Source organism: Dioscorea cayenensis, chromosome 20 (assembly GCF_009730915.1).
Source record: "Dioscorea cayenensis subsp. rotundata cultivar TDr96_F1 chromosome 20, TDr96_F1_v2_PseudoChromosome.rev07_lg8_w22 25.fasta, whole genome shotgun sequence".
Lineage (NCBI taxonomy): Eukaryota > Viridiplantae > Streptophyta > Magnoliopsida > Dioscoreales > Dioscoreaceae > Dioscorea > Dioscorea cayenensis.
The window spans coordinates 26,719,455-26,741,758 of NC_052490.1; the positions used below are offsets into that span (position 1 = coordinate 26,719,455).

Genomic DNA, 22,304 nt, shown 5'->3' on the forward strand with positions numbered 1-22,304 from the left:
CATACAACACAGAGCAATCAACAACTTGAGTGATTGACTTGATTCAGACCGCTAATCCTTTTTATGTAACAGGGCTAGTATAAGGGAATTTATGCAAGATGGTATATAGTTTCGCTCCTAAGCTACATACCATTTTCTGATGACAATTTGCTTCTTCTGTTTACGTGAATAAGATTAGTGATCATTCATCACTAAACCTTCTAAACCGATTGCCAAAATTTCTTGTTGGCAATTCAGGAAAGTCAATGTCTGCATTTGTACAAGCAGAGGCCTAAATGCAATCTCTTGATTTTGACCATTGATGCCCACCTATGTTGTGTCCATGTTGGTTCTTTCAGAATTTCTTTTACTAATTATTAAGACAAAATTTTCAAATGTCTTATATACTCAGGGTAAAGTTCAACATTGCAAGGGCCAGGACCTTTAAACCTGAGAGGTTCATATTTTTCTTTGCAAAGCTCCCAAAGCTACTTCTCATGGGAGTAATCAACAAAATCATCTTTTGCACCATGAATAACTAGAATAGGATAGTTCACCGAGTTAATTTTCTCAATATTCTTATAAATGTCATACCAATATGAGAATTTTACATGACTTAGTACTCGGAGATCAGAAAGGATGCCACTATACAGAACTATAGCTTTTAAGTTCAGAAGACGTGAGACAAGATCATCAGTTAGATTACTACCGACAAATTGACCATATATGATTAGATCCTCATTTTTTATATTGTGTCTTCAGATAATCATATAATGCTTCTATGTTTGTATAGGTGTTATATTCACTGGGCTTACTAGTGGATTGCTCATATCTAGAATAGTCATACACTATGATAGTAACGTGAAGGTGCACACTAAGCTCAACGAAGAGGTCAAACATCTGCCTGATATCCATCTCGTTGCCATGCGAGTAGGGCAACTTTCCCTTAGCCCTATTTTTTTAAAAAATAAACCACAATGATCTTACTCCCCTGGCTGATCGAAAGCCTCATCCCACCCATCTCCATCTATCACAACTTTGATTCATAGATCTTTGCTTCCCCTTCGAGTTTTCACGTGAGGTTTTAGAGTAAGAAAGAGAGAATAGAGAGAGAAAATGAGTGAAAGAATGAAAAGCATGGAAGAGCATGCAGGTATGCATATCTCCTTGAATTTTTTTTGTACTTTCTTGCATTTATTCGTCAACAATCGACAATACTTGGCCAATCCTTTACCCCATTGTCTTGACAACCACAGTTGACCTTTATCTCCAATCACAACCACGTCTTCATTTTTCTCTTCTCTCCCTCCTCTTTTATTCCAGGATCTTCCATCCCCTACTGATCTTCTCATTTTTTCATCCTTATCTTATCTTGCAAGAGTCTTATATATATATATATATATATATATATATATATATATATATATATATATATATATATATATATATATATATATATATATATATATATATATATATATATATATATATATAATATAATTATTTTTTTCCAGGGATCATTATCCCCTCTGATCTCCATCAAGCTTATATATATATATATATATATATATATATATATATATATCTTATCAGAATAAAAATCAAATTCTTATTAAAATTAAACTTTTTTTAATCAGAGTATGAATAAGATCAAACTTTTATTAAAATTAAAATTTCATTTTTTTATATATAAACAAATTGCCCCCCTCGTAGTTTCCTCAGGCAGCCTAGTAAAGAGAGGAAGCTATAAGTACTCTCAAACCTTAGGGTCTTCATCCCAACTACCTCAAGGTACTAATCTAACTCTTTCACTTATTGTTTCCTTTTCCCATGAACTTTGCTCATTATTTTCATAGGAAGTACCTCCAAATTTTTTTTTGGGAGATTTATATGTATATATTTCGCAACACCACAAACCCTGATTTCTCTTCCTTAACTTTTTGATATATAGCACCTTGAACTTAATTACCTTATTTTTTCTTATTTTTTACTTTTATTTATTTATTTATTTATTTATTTATTTTGGAATCTTGAATGCCATCCCCTTTTTTATTTTTATTTTTCAATTATTCCTAACATCAAAGATGATTAAGGAGTTTTCACACCCATGTCTTTTAGAGCAATATGACCACAACTAAATTGTGGTGGTTTAGCCGATAGGATCATACTAGTAAGATTCCATACCAATAGAAAATATATTAGTTACTTCCACTTCTTGAACTTGCCACCTCCAACCATCCCATGCTTTTCATGTTTTCCATGCTTGAACTTGCCTCCGTGGTGACCATGGCCAAGATTGTGAGCCCCACAGGAACCATGGGATAAGTGATGTGCCCCAATAGCAGCTGTCACGTGGTTGCTCCCTTAGCGAGAATTGCCCCGCATGGCTCCATGTCTATGAGAAGAACCATTCGAATAAGATGGGTATTCTTGTTGTGGAGGGTATCTTGTAGGTGGATATCCAGAGTGACCATGTGAAAAAAAGTCTTTTGTCACCTTCCCCCTCCTTATACTTGTCTTCACCACCTCCCATCTTTCATCACCAAACTAGAAACAAAATCCTCAAAGAAACTAAGGAACAAATCAAAGGTCTCAGAGAAGAAGGGCCAATTTTTTTTAACCATCTTTCATGCATGCCGCCTTCAATTTTGCAGCCATAATTTTTTTTTTTTTTTGCTTTTTTTTAGTTTAATAATTTTTTCATTATTGTTTTTTTAGCTTTTCCAATAGTTCCCATCGCAAAAGGCAAACTAGTAGAACCTCTTTATAAGCAATATGATGATCAAGATAAAGCTCCAGATGAGATATCAATTCCAAGATATTTCCCCATTGATTTCAAAAACTCAGGAAAACTAGTTTGATATTTGGGAAGTGATTTGAACATTTGGACCACTATAATAACCGCCATTTGTGACACTAGTGAACTAACATCCACTTATTTTCACAAGGGAAAGATGTGGGAAGTTATACTACTAAACCCATGTGAATCCACTCCTCCAGATCTCAATTTGGATACACTTGGCTATCAGGTGAACACTAGCCCCAAAACCATCATATAGACAAGGAATACCCCTTTCCATTATTATACTCTCTACCTGGCGGACTATGGAAAGTTGGCTTTTGAAGTCATAAAGAAATAATTTGAAACACTCGAAAGAGCATGCATTCTTGGTGCCATTGAATATTAACATGGATATATGGATTTGACCCATCAGTTGTGAAAGAAAATATTGAAATATGGTGTTCGATAATCAACATGTTTGTGACTTCTTTCGGAGAGATTGGAATCTCTCTTTGGGAACTCAAGTGCATTAGAGGATTACCAATTATAGGAGAGTTCTATGAAGAGTATGCTCCTCAAAATAACATGCTCTACTCCAAAGAAGCTTATCCCTCTATTTTGAAAGACTTGTTCGATATCTACCAATGGTTCAATTATTCTGCTTCAACTAATACTGGTATAATTAGTTATACTCAGTGGTAGATTTTTTCTTAAGGGATTCACACAGAAAAAAGAAACTTGTAAACAATGATGGTTATCCTGTTCCTCAGGCATAAGATGAGTATAGACTGGTTACTTTCTTATTCGTATGGCTTTATTGTTTCATCATGCCCTGTAGAATCTCTTTAATTTGTCTTGAAGCATTCATAATTGTGACCAAATTGGCTAAAGGAACAAAACTATCTCTAACCCCTACTATGTTAGCTAGTATATGCACCAACCTAGATATCATAACTTCACACTGTAAAGGACAATATTTCTGTTCTTTTCCTATCTTAATACTTTTATGGTTGGATTGAATCCTACTTTCTAGGAACTTATGTCCGTTATATTGCACCAAGTGATAACATAAAAAACGGATTGTAAGAAATTCCCAATATGACCTACATATTGGGTATAGGGCCAAGCACCTTCAATCCTAAAAAAGCTTGAAGTATGTTAAGAAACAATGGATGTCTCAGATGGCAATCATTCATTTGTGATGAATTAAAGGGTGAAGGTTGGTATGAAGACTATAAAGAGCTTGTTGACAACAACATTCTCAACACAATTCAATCAGAATGCTTTATGACCCTTCGTTAGAGTATACTTTATTTACACTTAAACAAAGATATCTTTGTCCACAAGACAACCCACATCGATTTTTCTTGCCAATTTGGTTACAATCAAGGGTTTCCAAAAGATATTCAAGTGCCAAAGCATCCTCAAGATACTGGCCCCTCAATCAAGGGTTTCCAAAAGATATTTTTTGTGGGGCGGGGTGGGCCGGCCCGCCATTCGGCGGGTTGGCAAAATGCCAACCCGACCCAACCCACCTTGGGTTGGCGGGTTGAGCGGGCCAGCCCGCAAAAAATATAAAATAATTAAAATTATATATTTATATATATATTTATTTATTTAACAAACTAAATCACACCAAAAGAGATTATAATAAATCACATATCTAAAATAATAAAATAAGCAAATAACAACATACCCAACCACATTAACCAATTAACTCAACATTCACAAATTCCCTCATCAACAATAACCATATATAAGAAAAATATCAATACTACATAAATCACCTAAAACATTTATCATCATTATCATCCATTAAAAATTTAAAAGCAACAACAATTCCATCCACATGCCAACTTAAGTCTTCATGTCTCTCCCCATCTTAAGTCTTAAGACATACAATAATAGAGTTCTTTACAAATTTAAAACTCATCAACCATCAAATTAAATCTTTCAAATTTTCAGCTTCTCCATCTCCTCCTTCCATTCTATCTTCATCAATAACTTCAAAAATGTTTGAACCCTCACCGGATGTAGTTGGTTTAGTATTTGCTTCATCTTCATTATCTACATAAAAAACCCGAAATATACAAATTAGTTAAAAATTAAATTTTAAATAAACAAATATTTCAAGATTTCAACTAAATAAACAATTTTGTAAATTACCAATGTTATAACCATACAACCAATTACGGGTGCAAATGAGAGCTTGTACTTTTTCAGGAAGGGTACAACTTCTATATTTGTTGAGCACACGAGCACCAATAGAAAATGCTGATTCAGATGCAACAGTTGTTATTGGGATAGCCAAGACATCACTTGCCATTAATGCAAGAATTGGGAACCTATGCTTATGATTCTTCCAATACTCCAACACATCCAAATCTTCATAATATGCAAACTCAAGCTTTGGCTCCTCTAAATAAAGATCCAATTGAGATTTCCCCGCACTTGTAATTGATTGACTCTCAAATGCTTTAATTTCCTATATTTAATAATTACCAAATGTTATCATAAAAAAATATAAACAAATTAAAGAAATAGAAAAAGAAAGAAAAAAAGTGTTATAATACTTACATCAAAGATTCTTTTGCCTTTGCTTTTAATTCCTCCACCACCTTGTGTAGATGTAGGTGTAATGATAGAAGAAAATTGTGGTTGTGAAGAACTTGACTTATTAGCATTTGAATAATGTTGAAAAGTGTGTATAGCTTTGTTCTCATAAGTGATACTTTCTCTTGGCATTTAGTAGAATCACTCTCAACCTTCCCATAAAAATACTCCAACATTGACAATTCAATTCTTGGATCAAGAATAGCCCCAAATGCAAGCACCATGCTATATTGTCTCCAATATTTATCAAACTTTTCTTTAATCCTTCTACACATGTCACTAATCACCACATCTTCACTTGACAAGTTTTATTTTAATAAAACTTCAATCTTCCAAACTTGCATAAAATACAAGTTTGATGTATGATAAGAAGATCCTGAGATCAAGTTAGTAGTGTCATAAAATGGCTCCAAGAACTCATATATTTTCTCTCATCTTTTCCATTATTCATTTGAAGGGCAATACTTATAATTTCTATCATTCAATTGAAGAGAAGCGAATGCCCTTTTATATTTAATAATGTGGACTCCTTTTTTCTCACACGGCCTTTAATTAGGGTTAGACCGGTTAAAATAAATGGATCACAAATCAAATTTAATTTTTTATGACTTTAAGAGATTGTGGGTTCATGACTTCCATTAGGGGAAAGCCCTTAATGTTAATTACCCTGGATATTGTCGCAGGAACCTCCGATTAAGAAATAAGTGTGAACATTGAAATAAGTTGTGACAATCAATTTCATTTATTTCATTGATTTCATCAAAAATACAAGAAATTTGAAATTTTTTTGCATCTTTTGATTTGATTTGTATTTCAAGTTCTGGATTCTCTATGTTGATGAATCATAAACTTAATTTTGACTTTCCATAGGCTTCGGCTTTTGTGCTTGTGAAGCTTCCTTCAAGTCTTGACTTGTGAAACTCTTTGGGTCTTTGACTTATGATGTCTTAACACTGCTGAGTCAAATTATCGATTTATATGGATTTTGAATACTGACTTGTGAAACTCTTGTCTTGAGACTGTTGAGTTCCATCGTCAATTTATATTTTGACTTGTGAACTCTTTGGGTCTTTGACTTCTGATGTTTTGAGACCACTGGGTTCAATTGTCGATTCATATTTTGACTTGTGAACTCTTTGGGCCTTCGACTTATGATGTCTTGAGACCACTGAGTCCAATTGTCGATTTGTATTTTGACTTGTGAAACTCTTTTGGTCTTTGACTTGGATGTCTTAACACTACTGAGTTCAATTGTCGATTTATATGGATTTTGAAGTCTTCACTCTCTTCATATTTTGAATCTTGACTTAGTTGCTTTGGTTTTGATTTTCGTATTGTTATATATGTATATATATATTTTTTTTCTTGTCACATCATATATATATATATACGAACATTTATGATCATATGTTACTGTATATGCCTCTTCATGCGAGTATAATTTTTTTGGATTCCGAGCCAACACTACACTCGTTGCTTGCATAACTGCTGTTACCCCACTAACATAGCAAAGACAAATTTGACTATTTGAAGCGTGAGCTGAATAGAGAGCATATTCATTATAAAGTGATACCGGAGTCTTGGGAATATTTTTAGTCGTCACATGTATCTCCAAAATCACATATATCTCCATAATTTTATTTTTTTTTATATAAAAATCATATTCATCCCCATGTGCATTGGGAGGCCCGCCTTTATTTATTTATTTTTTTGAAATAGTTTTTGGAATGAGGCACGTGAGTATATGCCATTACATACATCTCGAAATTTTTTTTTTATTTCCAAGTTGTGGGACCCACTTTTGGAAATATGTATTATATATATATATATATTTTATTATTATTATTTTTAACTATGCACATGAGTATACATGCATATCCTTGCACGCTTCTCAATCTTCATTTCCTTTCATTCATTATATATATATATATATATATATTATGTATATATATTTTGAGAAATCATGGGCTTTCATTATTTCACACATTCAAATAACACATGCTGACAACTGGGAAGCATTTTATTTCATTATTTATCATTTGATTAGAATATCCAATGGTTCACTGCCATCATTTTGTTCCATGAGAATAAAATGTCAAACTACTCAAAGAACAACCAATATAAGCATATTTTAACTTGCATGGTGTGAATATATTCATGTCCCATCCACATGATTATCTTATATGTATATATATATTTATCTAACAGGCAGAGCCAAATGATTACATGTGTCATGCATGGAAGGGTTTAGTCATAATTGAGTATTCATACAAGATGTCATACATATAGTGGAGTTTGGATAGCCTAATTAGGCACCATTCACTGTATGATAATTAACTTCATTGACTTTTCCTCTTAATTTGAATATATATATATATATATATAGATCTTGATTCCGAACTTTATATTTATCATTGTTTGATTAGTTCACAAGAATAAATCTGAGCGTAAGGTTGGTGCATATTGCTGCTACTCCCTTGCATGCACGTCATTATATATATATATATAATCTTCTTTATTAACAACATCATCACAACCTTTTTTAATCAAAACTCTACTTGCATGCATGGTTACAATGGATGCAATTACACCAACTTCAAAATAAAGACAGGATGCTGGGCCATCTTTCCTTCATCATAGTAAGGATCATCATTAACAGTGGATCTATGCTTCCCAACTTGTCTTATTCCCTCAGTTGGTGTTTAGGCTAATTAATCAGAAACCTCTGAAGCAGTTGATCCACTTAGACATGGGCCCTTGACCATCCTCGTACCATTTTTGTCATCATTACAAATGGCAACACATTTTGGCTTGACATATGGTGTAGGGACTTTAGTCATCGCCTTATCTTGGCCATTGCTAGGTTGTCTCACTGGTTGCCCTCATAGCCATTAGGATCTAACATATATTTATCACTTGAAAATCTTGGACAAGAACGTGTTGGAATCGAGTTCATTGTTCACGTGAGATGACGTCGACCACATTCTTCATCAACATCGCCTGTTTCTGCTTTGTACACAGCGGTGATATCTCTAGGCTAAGGCACTCTTGGTTTTGACACAATAACACCTTCTGTTTTGTGGAGCTCTAGAGTGGGAAAGCTCGGCAAGCATCTTTGGGGTCGGCTGGGGAGGGACATGCATGAGAGAATCATAACGCCATAATTGGTGATGATATCGCTGTCGGTGATGGCTCGCACCATCAGAATGTTAACTTGAAGGACGTCATCGTAATAATTAATATCCATGTAGCTCTCGGTCTTCGACAACGATGAGGGAGAAGTGGGGATGATGGCTTCAATTTTGTTCTCCTTATCAGCAGAGAGCCTCTCTCTTCCATCTCACAGAGAGAGGCAGCGATGGTAGTAGCGCAGCAACTATGATAGGCCAGCAACAACAGCAGGCAGCGTCAGCAGCAACAGCAACAACGTCGATAAGCGATGGCGATGGAAGCAACGGCGGCTGGTTTTCCTCCTTCCCCGTCTTCCCGTCGGTCTTCTCCTTCTCGAATCTTCTCTCCAGAGGCGACCTCTTGCACCCCCGTCCTCTTTGTCTTCTCTGTCTTCTTTTCTTTTCCTCCGGTTCCGTCTTCTTCCTATGTTTTCTTTGCTTTGAGTGTCGACTGGCTTCCTCCGGGCTACTTCGTCTTCTTTCTTTCGATCTCTTTCCTCTGGGTTTCGGTTAGCTTCTTCTTCAGTCTTCTTCAAATCTTCGTTCTCCTCGTTTCTCTGCTTCATTCCTCAGGCGACATCCTTAAACGAGAGACTCCCATTCTTGAGTTTCTTCCTCTTCTAAAGCTTTTTTTTCCCTCCCGAAGGCTGCATCCTTCGACGGGACATCCCTCCTTTCTTCTTCTTTATTCTATGAACATATGTTTGGCCGAGAGAAAAAAACTAGCCTCCTCTTTCTTCTTTCTTCTTCCTATTTGTCGGAGAGGCAATGGCAGCAGTAGGGGTGACGGCGACGGCGGTGGCGATGTCAATTTCTTCTTCTTATTTCTCCGCCAGTCTCCTTCCTCTCCTCTCCTTTTTTTCTTCTTCTTCTATCGAGAAAGCCCGGTCCCTTCAAAAAAATCCTCCCCTCCCTCCTTTTTTTTCTTTTCTGTCCTTTTATAAAGACCAGTCCGGTGTCAGTTGTGAAGGTCATGAGGTGGTTTTCTTTGATCGTGGCCCTCGTCGTGGACGATCGTGGGCAGTTATCACGATTGGTGACGGCGATCTTTCTCGTCCTATGACCACGTACGACCAAACAGATATATAAATATATATATATTTGATTTCGAAATTTTATTATATATATATATATATATATATATATATATATATATGAATTTACATCTTCTAGGAACGTCCCTATGGACGTCCAATTATCAGCCGTTGGATCAAAATCCAACGGTTGACATTGATGAACAACATTATTGTTCATTATACTGTTCCAAACAGTAATTACTGTACATATTACTGTAGTACCTACTGTTTATCAATGTTATCCGTTAGATCGAAATCCAACGATTGATAATGGACATCCATAGATTTTTTATCTATGGACGTCCATAGAAGATTGGTCCTCTATATATATATATATATATGTATGTATGTATATGTGTATTATTATTTATTTTATTTTATTGTTATATTTATTATTATTTTCATCATTTTTTTTTAATTTTTATATACATATATATTTTTGTTTGATATTATTATTATTATTATTATTATTATTATTATTAGATTTGATTAATATTATTATCATTACTATTTTTATTATTATTATCATTATTTATCTGATTTGATTTTTTTTTATTATATATATATATATCCGATTTTATTGTTTCATTGTATTTTATTATTTTACGATTATTATTATTTTATTGTTTTATCCGATTTATATATATATATATACTATCAGATTATATATATATATATATATATATATATATTTATCTAATTTGGTTTATTTTATTATATATATTTGATTTATTTGATTTGTTTTGTTTTATCTTTTATCTCGCCATTTAAAATAAAATAATTTTATTTATATATATATATATATATATTATTAATAATTATATATATATATATAATATATATATATATATATATATATTTTTAATTAATTTTATTATATTTTATTTTCTTATTTTAATTTATTATATTTATTATATATATATATATATGTTTGTCTCGTGATTTGTATTTTGAGATTAAGATCACCTCGAGATCGGTGCTCTTGGCTAATCTTAAAATTTTGGATATTTTGAATCGCCTTGAAATTTGTGTTCTTAGCTGATTCGGATATTTGAATATTTTTTTAGTTGCCTCGAGATCTATGTTTCGGCTGATCTTGAGATTAAAAAATTTTTATATCATCTCGAGATCTATGCTCTTGATTGCTCTAAGAATTTGAGTATTTTGGATCGCCTCGAGATCGGTGCTCTTGGCTAATCTTGATATATTTTGATATTTTAGTATTTTGGATTGCCTCGAGATCGGTGCTCTTGGCTTATCCGGAGATTTGAATATTTAGATCGCCTCGAGATCGGTGCTTTTGGCTAATCTTGATATTTGAGTATCTTGGATTGCCTCGAGATCGGTGCTCTTGGCTGAATCTTGGAATTTGTAATATTTAGATCACCTCAAGATATGTATTCTTGGGTGATCTTGAATATATCCAAATATTATGAAATTTATTTATCTTATCCACATGTTGTCCTAATTTGATTATGATTGGGTCACATGTGGTTTTAAAATTTTAATTTGATTTGAATTAGGACATGCAAAATTTTTGTATAAACAAATAACACTATCCAACATCAAATATGTCGAATTCCAACGGGTGGATACATCTAATCGCAAGCCAATACTGGTGTCAATGTTGCCAACTGCTCCCACACATTCTTCAAATTTTTTCATTCTACTTTCTGAACCCTTAACATACTTGACAGATTCTCTGATTTTATGCAAAGCATCATGAGCTACTTTCAAACCTTCTTGCACAATGAGATTCAAAATGTGAGCAAAACAACGAATATGAAAAAATTCTCCACCACATAACAAACCATCATGCAAAAACAGCTGCTCTTTCAAAATATCTTGCATATTGTCATTGCTAGATGCATTATCCAATGTCAAAGAAAACACTTTTTTCTCAATTCCCCATTCTTTCAAAAATGCAAATATCTTTGCAGCCAATTCAACACCCGAGTGTGGAGGAGTCAATTTAGCAAAGTTCAGAATTTTACTGTTCAATTTTTAATTTTCATCAACAAAATGTCCCGTCAAGCAAATGTAGCCCTCACTAGTGCATGTAGTCCACACATCTGAAGTTAAGCAAATTCTGTTTTGAATGTTACCCAAAACATGCTTAAGTTTCCCTTTTTCTCGCATATATATTCTTGTAATATCAGAAACAAGAGAATTTCTAGAAATACAAGCACCATTGGGATTTACATATTTTATCCAAGCTCTAATGCCATCATATTCAACAAATGAAAATGGCAAATCATGTTTTATAACTGCAGCAGCTAATAAGTCACGTGCAATTTTTTGATCTACTTTCTTAGACATTATCTTCCCTTCATGATCAAAAAACATTTGTCCCACATCATTAAATTTAATCATTTTGCAATTATCCTTGTGACGCCTCAATGAAGAAGTCTCATACTTTTTACCACCACATTTATATTCTTTCTTACATCCCTTGCATTCTGCTATTTGTATGCCATATTGATCTAACCCCTTCTTTATAAAAAAATTCCAAACATCGGAAAATTCTTTCGCCTTTTTAGTTGTATCCTTACTAGATTTAGTGCTTTCCAAATGTTCTTCATCTAAGTTCACACTTTAATTCAAAGATGCGGATTCCATGATTTTTATTTATTCTGCAAATGTGTATGAAAAATATAAGAAATATCATACATGACAAGATATAATTAATTCTAAAAAAAAGATTGGATTATGCTAATAGGTAATATATATATATATATATATTATATTCAACAATATACTCAAGGAAGTCAAACTAATCCCTGTAAACAAGCAATAATTCATGAAAGAACAACATAAAGTACAAGAGCAACTGTAAAATAAAATGAAACAAAGGAAAATTAAATTACAAGGCAAAGTCTACATTACATGCAAAGTCTATATCATTTCAAAATTCCTGCTGAGAACATCTAAGAAATTATCCCATATAACATTACATGCTATTATATAAATTCATACATCAAAGGAAGACTAAACTAGTGTTTTATTCTCATTCCCCCACCTCATAGGGCACTCATGTGCATGATTCAATACAACTAGGAAGTAGATACACTAATTGCCTTACTTACTCCACTTGATATTTCATATTTGCCAACTTATGATAATACTGCACTTATTTCTTGTTTATAATTCACTCTTAAATTATAATATGCATGTCTCCAGAACAAGAAAAGAACATCAATGTTGAGAAAAAGTTTTCATGTTTACCTAAGACTAAAATTGATCAAAAGAAGAATATTATAGCACATGCATATATAATAAGGGCATAATAGACTAAAACTGATAAATCAAGTAATTGATGTCCTTTGTCATGAGAGCTCTGTTTCAGTCATTTGAATGAAACAATGAGTTCTTTTTATAGTGTTCTTTATAAAGTTTTGTTATAAAGTGTGTTTTTATATATAAACCATCATAAAAAAAAATCATATTTACACATGTAGATCCGGGAAACATTAATATTTTCATGTGCAGTAATATATATATATATATATATATATATATAAATTCCGAACTTTCAATCGACTCTAATCACATAAAAAATATATGTTGTGTTTTCAAGGTTAATGGAATTATGGAAATATACTTTTTATGGAGGTGTCTATGCAAATTTTCCCATAAAAAAATTAAAAATCACCCTTATTATATATATTTATTTTTTAACAACGACTTGAATCCAAATCAAACAAATCTAATCTAATTTGACTCAATTTAAAACAAAAAAAAAATCAATCTTTTTAAACTTAAAATCACAAAATCCAACTCAAAGTCCACTCAAAATCTATCATCATATAATTCAATGAAATTAATCTAGATTTTAAATATGTATATATATATATATATATATATATATATATATATATATACAAAACTCAACCAATCCAAATCAATATTATTCCCAAATTAATCATACTTCTTTTTTCAAATAATATAACCTTATCATCAGACATCAATATTAAACATCCAGGTCCTATTAAAGTAAAACTAGCTCTAACAATCAAACTCAAAACCTCTCTCTCTCTCTCTCTCTCTCTCTCTCTCTCTCTCTCTCTCTCTCTCAAACCTCTCAAATCTGTATATATAAACCCTCTCACACACACCATAACTCCACACAACAACACTAAGAAGAAGAACATCAATGTTAAGAAAATTTTTTCATGTTTACCTAAGACTAAGACTAAGACTAATCAAAAGAAGAATAATATAGCACATGTGTAGAAATATAGGCATAATAAAATATACCAACATATCTCACATATAATGCAAGATATGCTACACAGCCTGCACAGAAATGAGATAAACTCTTTGTTTCATGCTTAAAAATCATCATGAAAGCCTAATCCTCCATTTCAAAATTCAAATGGCTTAAAAATCAACCACACCTGAAGCAAGTAAGGCCAAGAGGCTGTCGAAGTGGGAGAGCTAGGAGGAGTTGTTGAGAAATTAAACCCTTGTTCTCAAATCAAAGGAATGAAAAGGTCGGAGTTGGAGTTAGCGTCAGAAATGGCGTTTGGACGGCGGCAGTGTTAGGGTTCTTATCTTCTTGAAAGTTGAAACTTGAGAGTGAGAGAGAATCATGAGAATGATCATATGATCAGAATGAGAGAAAGATTTAATAAAAAAATATTTTTTTATTAATTAAAAGGGCGGGCCAGCCCGCCCCGCCCCGCCCCGCCAAGAACCACAACCCAAACGGGTTGACCCGTTTAGGCCCGTGTCCAAAGGGGCCTATAAAAGGCCAGCCCAACCCACCAATTTTTGTTGGCGGGGTGGGCCAGCCCGACGGGTTAGTCCCGTTTTGACAGCTCTAATTATTGGCACTACTTTGCTCGAAGAAAGTCAGGATTAAAATTTTACATCCCATCTCACGAGCGTGAAGGGCACCCTTTATACTTATATGCACACATTGGTGACCCAACTATACAAAATTTGAAGACCATCCATGATCGTCTTAATGAACAAGACACTTCTCCGTAAATCCCTAAGGATAATCCTCCGATTGAAAGAGAAACCTTTCCTCCACAAAGAAAATGGGATAATCGTGGAATTCAAATAGGAAAAAGCTATGTTTGATCTTTTACACTGGATGTCTCTTCCCTAACAGAGTCAAGTCATTCTTAAAAAATGACTCGAACTAACGAAGCACCTATTATTCATCGTATATTTTTTTATTATTTTCTCATTATTCACAACCTCATGCACATGAATCCTTTAGAGAAGAAACCATCAAACTTCATAAAACTATGATATTGCTTAGGATTGATATTTTGACCATAAGAGGCAAGGTATACGAAGTTCTTGATACTACAAAGCTTGCTCAAGACATGAAAAATAAAGAAGAAAATCCCAACATGGTAGAGAAGAAGGAATTGATAAAGAGTACAGAGAACATTAAAGAAACATGACAAGCTATCATGGTAATGACCCAAACTATCGATGAGGCTAAAATGAGGTTCGCACAAACAAAAAAGAAACTCCAAGAGTTGGAAGCCCAAAGAGAAAAGTTGAAAGCTCAAGAAGAAGAAGAAGACAAATACCTCATCAACTCAAGTTTGGATTTATTAAAGTCCACCACTTCAATAGAAGAAGTAGACAAATCCTTGGCTATTGTCTTAGAAAAGCTCAAAGCACTCAGAGGGGGTGATGATTCACACTTATCATCATCACTTGAAGAGATTCTCACCAACTTTGAGAGATTGAAATCACAACTTTAGCTTAACTTATCTTCCTTACTGTTTTTTTATATCATTGTTAGCTCAATCTAATAAATGGAATGAAATTCCATGTCTTTGTAATCTTATTTTTAGCAATAAACCTTTCTCACTATTTTTATGATTATCTCAAGCTTCAAATATAATCTCCACCTTGTAAGCATTTATAAACATTTTCATCTAGATCTGGCATGATTTCATAAGCTGATCATCAACTTGATAACACAATGGGAAGACAGGAAACTAGACAGATTATATCCTTGAACTTGAAAATTTTATGATGAGCATATGGGCTCAAAATTCGATCTCAATCATATTGGAGATTGAGACCTTGCAAGTCACTATAAAAATTTTCACATAGAATGAGCATGATTTGGTAAAGTGAACCGTGACTTGATGACAAAATAGCTAGATAGAAATTTAGACGGGTTCTGCCCATGAATTGCAAAATTTGTTATGATAGACATATGAATTTGGAATTCAATATTCACCATTCATATTAAAAATCAGAACACCTTGGCAATGTAGAAAATGTTTCTGAAAGGTCAAAGCTCTTTTGACCATCTAATCTTTAGCTAGAAATTAAGTATGGTGTGATGACATTCATCAATGAATATGATACATGATTTGCGATTTTATCCTAAAAATTAGTGAATGTGAGGCTTAATCATAACCATTCACATAACTTTAAGACCAATCCGAATCTGAGGTATGGTCCGATTGGCACCTTAAGTAACACTGAGCATAGAGAGATGGAATTTTGAATAATGGCTCAAACTCCTACTTTCTTCTATAGATCATATAGACTTCAAATTGAATCCTAATCGTTCAAATTGAAGACTAAGGTATTTATTCTCTGAGAGAAATTTCAAGACAATCAAAGATATTTTGATTGCCTAATGAACACCTTGACTGAAGCAATACCGGTAAAGAAAATCACAGCTTTCATCACTTCAACACCCACAAGTTTTTTGTTGTTGTTGTTGTTGTTGTCTGTGTACGGAAACACATATTCATTTATTTTCTTTGAAAGTAGAAATAGGATAATGGAACTCGTGTTTCATGTCTTAAACTTCAGCATTGGAAGATAGACCAACATGAGTCATTTTTTTATACATTTATTCATATCATGGACTTCATGTATGTCATGAATAATATATATTTTTTTTCATGCATTGATAGGTAGCATAGGTCATTGTCCATTAGCGTTGGCTAATTGATAAGCTCCTCATTCATAGATGATTTCAATTATATACGGACCTTCCTAGTTTGCTTAAACTTTCCAAATCATATTTGTTGGTGATGGTCGGTCTCCTTAATACCCAAACCATGCTTCTTTATTTAAATGTTTGGATGTAAGCCTCTTCATCGTAAGCTTACGCCATCCGTAATATTTAAACTTGAGACTTCTTCTACTTGTCCTCAATGATTGAGTTGATTAGCTTTAAAGTGAAAGATATTTGGCATTGTTTTATTTGAATGTTTGGATACTAGCCTTTTCATTGTAAGCCAATGCATACATAATATTTAAACTTGAGACTTCTTCTACTTGTCCTCAATGATTGAGTTGACAAGATTTAAAGTAAAAGATATTTGACATGGTTTTAACCTCCACGTTTGATGATTCGTTTTACTTGCTTGGCTTGATCTCAATGATGAATTCAATGAAATTTGAAGTGAAGAATATTTAAGCATAAAATCCCCCTCTCTTGTTCTTAAAGATGCCTTTGACAAACCTGAAAGTGATATACAATTTTAGGAGCCTTTTAACTTGATTGACTCAATCTCAATGGTGGAGTTAATGAATCTTGATATGAGACATATTTAAGCTTGAAATTTCCTCCACTTGTTCTCATCAATAGAGTTGACAAGCTTAAAAGTGAAACATCCTTTCTAATGTTTTTTTTAAGGCTCTTCACTTCAAAAAAAATAAAATGTATTCAAGCCTGACATTTCTTCCACTTATCCTCAATGATGGAGTTGATAAGCTTTGAAGTGAAATATGGTTTTTTTTAGAAATATTTTCATTTGATTAGTCCAATCCCACGGATGAAGTTAATGAGTCTAGTGAAACATTAGACTTGTATCTTCTTCTGCTTCTTCTCAGTGATGGAGTTGAGTAGCTTAGAAGTAGAGAGTTCTTGACATTGTTTTAGAAGCCTTTTCCTTCAATTGGTTCAGTCTCAATAACTAAGTCAATGATCTTTGAGATGAGGCTTAGAATTTCTTATACTTGTCCTCAGTGATGGAGTTGACAAGCTTCAAAGTAAATCATGCTTAACATAGTCTAAGCTTTCATATTTGAAGCGTTTACACTTCAAAGAACCATCACATTGATGAGTCTTGGAATACATAATCTTTGGTATAACTTTGTTCTATATATCTAACCTTCTTCGCTCTTAGAAATCTCAGTCCTAGAAATGGATCTAATGAGCTTTCTGAATGTAAACTCTTTAACATGATCTCTTAAGCACTTTGTAATCTCAATAGCATGAATAACGAAGGGGCTCAAGTGCAAGAGTGGATTGGATTTCATGTTTCATGTGTCTTTATCAAAGAGTCAAGTTATTCATGGTAAATCATTTGGAAATCACACTTTGTAAAAGCTTGATCTTGACATAACTTGACATTGACTTTTTATCTATGCTTGTCATGCCTTTTTTTTTTTAGTCTAGTGAAAGGACATTTTGGTTCAAGTGGATGTTTGACCTTTCAGTGATTACCCGTACAATATGTACTTTAAGGTCACACATTTCTTCATCTATTTTTTTTTTCATTGAAACTTTGGCGGGAGCTGCTGGCATAATAACTTGTGCCCTTTTAGCCTCTTATGGGCTTTCCCCCTTGGTGGAACAAGTCGGTCAAAGACAAAGACAAGTTACTCTAGAAGCAACTTTGTTTTCTTTAATACAAACTCCTTTGGTTTCTCTGTCTTCAACTTCCTGTAAAAGGTGTAGTTGTTATAAATCCTCTTCCAAAATCTCTCCTTTAGACAATGAGACTTTGGTGGCCTACCCCCTTTGATCTTATTATTTAACTAGGAATGAAGCTCACCAGTCATGGAATTCTTTTTCACCATTCTCAATGCTTCGAAAGAGTTTGTAAATGAGCTTGAAGAATTGTTCCTTGCATCTTGAAAGGAAATGAAACTTGCTTTCTCTTTGGGTGAGGGCATTCTCCTCTTGGTTAGTCTTGGGTGGCACATTATAAAATATTTTTTTGGGGACACTGGGGTTTTTTTTTTAAATGCCACATTCTTCCCCTTTAGTAGTGATATGAATGAAGGCTTTTCTTCACGTTCTCCTTGCTTGACATTCATGCCCCCTTTTGAAAAAATGAGTCAGTTAAAAAAGACCATGTAGTAGAACCATCCTCTTAGATCTCAGCAAGTGGCATGACATTTGGATGATGTTCCCTTGATGGTAAGTGTGGGACATGAATTTTAATTAGTGATGGTATTGGACTGGGTAAAGAGTTGACATAGTTTGACACTATCCTAAACTTGATCTTAGCTCTAGGAGGACCCATACAGATAGAGGGATATGATAGCTTAACCTGAGTGTCTTCTCCAAGAAAAATGGTGCATGTTGCAACCTTGCAGCCTTGTTAGCGTTGTTTGTAGATGCCATAACAATTACCCAAAAGGAACACTTCTCATTAACAACAAAAATTGATATTGCATATTTTTTTCATTCACACTATCTTTCAAAAATGGGAAGGGAACTCATGTCCCCACCGAGCACACCAAAATTTGTGAGGTCTTGCCCGACCTTTAATTAGGGTTAGCCAGTTAAAAATAAGTTGTTCACAAATCAAAATTTTAATTTTTTTTTAAGAATTCAAGGGATTGTGTGTTTATGACTTATATAAGGGGCAAGCCCCTAATGTTAATTGCACTACACATTATTGCAGGAACCTCTAATTAAGAAATAAGTGTGAATAAGAAAACAAGTTGGAACAATCAATTCCATTCATTTTAATAAATACGAATACACAAGTCTTGACTCTCTCACATCATGAATCTTGATTGCTTTGATTTTGAATTTTTCTTTAAATGCTTTGATTTTGATTTTTGATAATTCTCAAAGCATAAGAATGGATTTGATTTTTTTTATAACACCTATGAGTGCCAAGACCTCAAAGTGGGTTTTACAATTTCATAAATTCTCATTACTCCATGTCTATGACCTCAAAAATAAGCTTTACAATTATTTTTTCCAACCACAACGAGCATTTATGACCTCAAAGCAAGTTTAAGAATATTTCCCACTCCAACGAGTGTTTATGACATCAAAGTGAGTATTAGAAATCCTCTGACTCTTAAGAGAGTTCATGACTTCAAAGTAAGTTTAGAAAAGTCTTTATCTCTGAAATTCCTCCATAACTCCTAATAGTGTCTATGACCTCAAAGTGAGCATTAGAAATTCTTTGACTCTTAATAGGGTTCACAACCTCAAAGAAAGTTCATAAAGGTTATAATCTTTGAAATTTCTCCATCACTCCTAAGAGTGTCTATGACCTCAAAGTGAGCATTGAAAATTCTCTAACTCCTAAGAGGATTCTTGATCTTAAAGTTCAGAAAGGTCTTTATCTTTGAAATTTCTCCATCACTCCTAAAAGTATCTATGACCTCAAAGTTAGTTTAAGAAAAATTTCCCCACTACAATGATCATTAATCACCTCAAAGTGAACATTAGAAATTCTCTAACTCTTAAAAGGATTCACGACCTCAAAGTACGTTCAAAAGGTCTTCCAACCAACAAAATTACATAAATACCAATTGTAGCAAATGAATTTAATAAATTTTCCGTTTCATTCTTTTTTTTTTTTAACCAAGCTTTTCTCTCTCTCTCTCTCTCTCTCTCTCTCTCTCTTTATTGAGAAACCTTTTTTTTTAATAACATACAACAAGGAGCAATCAACAATCTGAGTGCTTGACTTGATTCAGACCATTAATCATTTTTATGTAACAGGGCTGGTATAAGGGAATATACACAAGATGGTATATAGTTTGGCTCCTAAGCTACATACCATTTTCTGATGACAATTTGCTTCTCCTATTTGTGTCAATAAGATCAGTGATCATTCATTACTAAACCTTCTAAACCGATTGCCAAAACTTCTTGTTGGTGATCTTGGAAAGTCACAGTCTACTTTTGTACAAGTAGAGGCCTAAAATGTTGGTTCTTTAACCATTGATGTTCACCTTTGTTGTGTCTATGTTGGTTCTTTTAGAATTCCTTTTACTGATTATTAACATAATTTTTTTTCAAACGTCTTATGTAGTCAGGGTAAAGTTCAATATTGCAATGGACAGCACCTTTAAACCTGAGAGGTATATATTTTTCTTTGCAAAGCTCCCAAAGCTGCTACCTATGGGAGTAATCAACAACATCATCTGTTGCACTATGAATAACCAGAACATGATAGTCTATCGAGTCAATTTTGTCGATATTCTTATAAATGTCAAACCAATATGAGCATTTGATAGGACTTAGCACTTGAAGACCAGAAAGGATGCCACTATGCAGAACTACAACTTTTAAGTTTGGAAGACGTGAGGCAAGATCAATAGTTGGACCGCTACTGACAGATTGACCATGTATGATTAGATCCTCATCATTTGCGACATATTGTGTCTTCAGACAAACATATATTACTTCTATGTCTGCATAGGTGTTATACTCACTGGGTTTACTAGTGGATTGCCCATATCTAGAGTAGTCATACACCATGATAGTAATGTGAGGGTACACATTAAGCTCAACAAAGAGGTCAAACATTTACTCAATATTCATCGTGTTGCCATGCGAGTATAGAGCAATGCTCCCTTAGCCCTATTGTTTATTAGATAAATTGCAATGATCTCACACTCCCGGTGGATCAAAAGCCTCATCCCACCAGTCTTTCTCTATCGTTACTTTGATTCATAGATCTTTGCTTCCCCTTCAAGTTCTCGCATTAGGTTTTAGAGAGAGAAAGAGAGAATAGAGAGAGAGAGAGAGAGAGAGAGAGAGAGAGAGAGAGTGAAAAGCATGCAACATGTATGCCTCCTTGAAATTTTTTTGTAGTCTCTCTTTTATTCGTCAACAGTAAGCAATATCTAGCCAATCCTTTACCTCGTTGTCTTAATGACCGTGGTTAACCTCTTTCTTCGATCACCACCGCAACCCCATTTTTTTCTTCTCCCTCCTCTTGTATCCTGGGATCTTCCATTACTGGAAAACAACTTCCCTTTCCCCCCATCCCCTACAAATCCTCCCCTTTTTTTATTCTCGGTATCCAAGATTTTTTTAATTAAAAACTTGAATTACTATTTTTTTCATCCTTATCTTATCTTGTCATTATAAAAATCAAATTCTTATTAAAATTTAGATTTTTTTAATCAAAGTAAGAATAAGATTAAACTTTTATCAAAATAAAAAATTTATATATTTTTTTAATATATAAACATATAAATTGTTATTATTTTTAGTGGCACTGCAACTCACATCTACTGTAATTTATATGTTACGAAAGTAGGTTCAGCTTATGCTCAAAAATTTGAAAGTTTTAATATAAATACAATTTGTGTTAGTTATTGATATGTCAATTAAAAAAGTCACAAGAGTAAAAATAAATTAGAAAAAAATGAGAGAATGTATCCTACATTTGCATACAGCATATTTACTCTCATCAGAGGTACAAATACATATAATGTGGCGATGGCTATAAGACACCAAATATAAATAACACATGTAGATCATATATGTGTGTGTGTGTGTGTGTGAAAAAGAGAACACAACATGATGTGAAATATATAGCAACAAATTACCCACTGGCACAATGTTGCAATTTCTAAAGAAATTCAAAAACAAAACAAATATATGAAGATTATGAAAATGAAATTACATGAGAACTGGAACCTAAAGCCGAAAGGATGCAAAATCCATTAATTTAGATACATTAACAATGTGTA

General features: G+C 33.4%; 1 protein-coding gene and 2 pseudogenes across 1 annotated transcript in view; 1 reads left to right on the forward strand and 2 right to left on the reverse strand.

Annotated features, from left to right (window-relative positions):
* Positions 1-356: 356 nt before the first annotated feature.
* On the reverse strand, positions 357-5,598 carry LOC120251364 (annotated as a pseudogene).
* Positions 5,599-20,624: 15,026 nt separating this feature from the next.
* LOC120251365 lies at positions 20,625-21,242 on the reverse strand (annotated as a pseudogene).
* A 742-nt stretch (positions 21,243-21,984) lies between these two features.
* LOC120251366 (DNA-directed RNA polymerase III subunit 1-like) overlaps positions 21,985-22,304 on the forward strand; it is a 5,174-nt gene continuing 4,854 nt past the window's right edge. The window contains exon 1 of the mRNA XM_039259902.1: positions 21,985-22,027. Within this exon, the coding sequence (XP_039115836.1) occupies positions 21,985-22,027 (43 nt within the window). The remainder of the gene's footprint in view (positions 22,028-22,304) is intronic.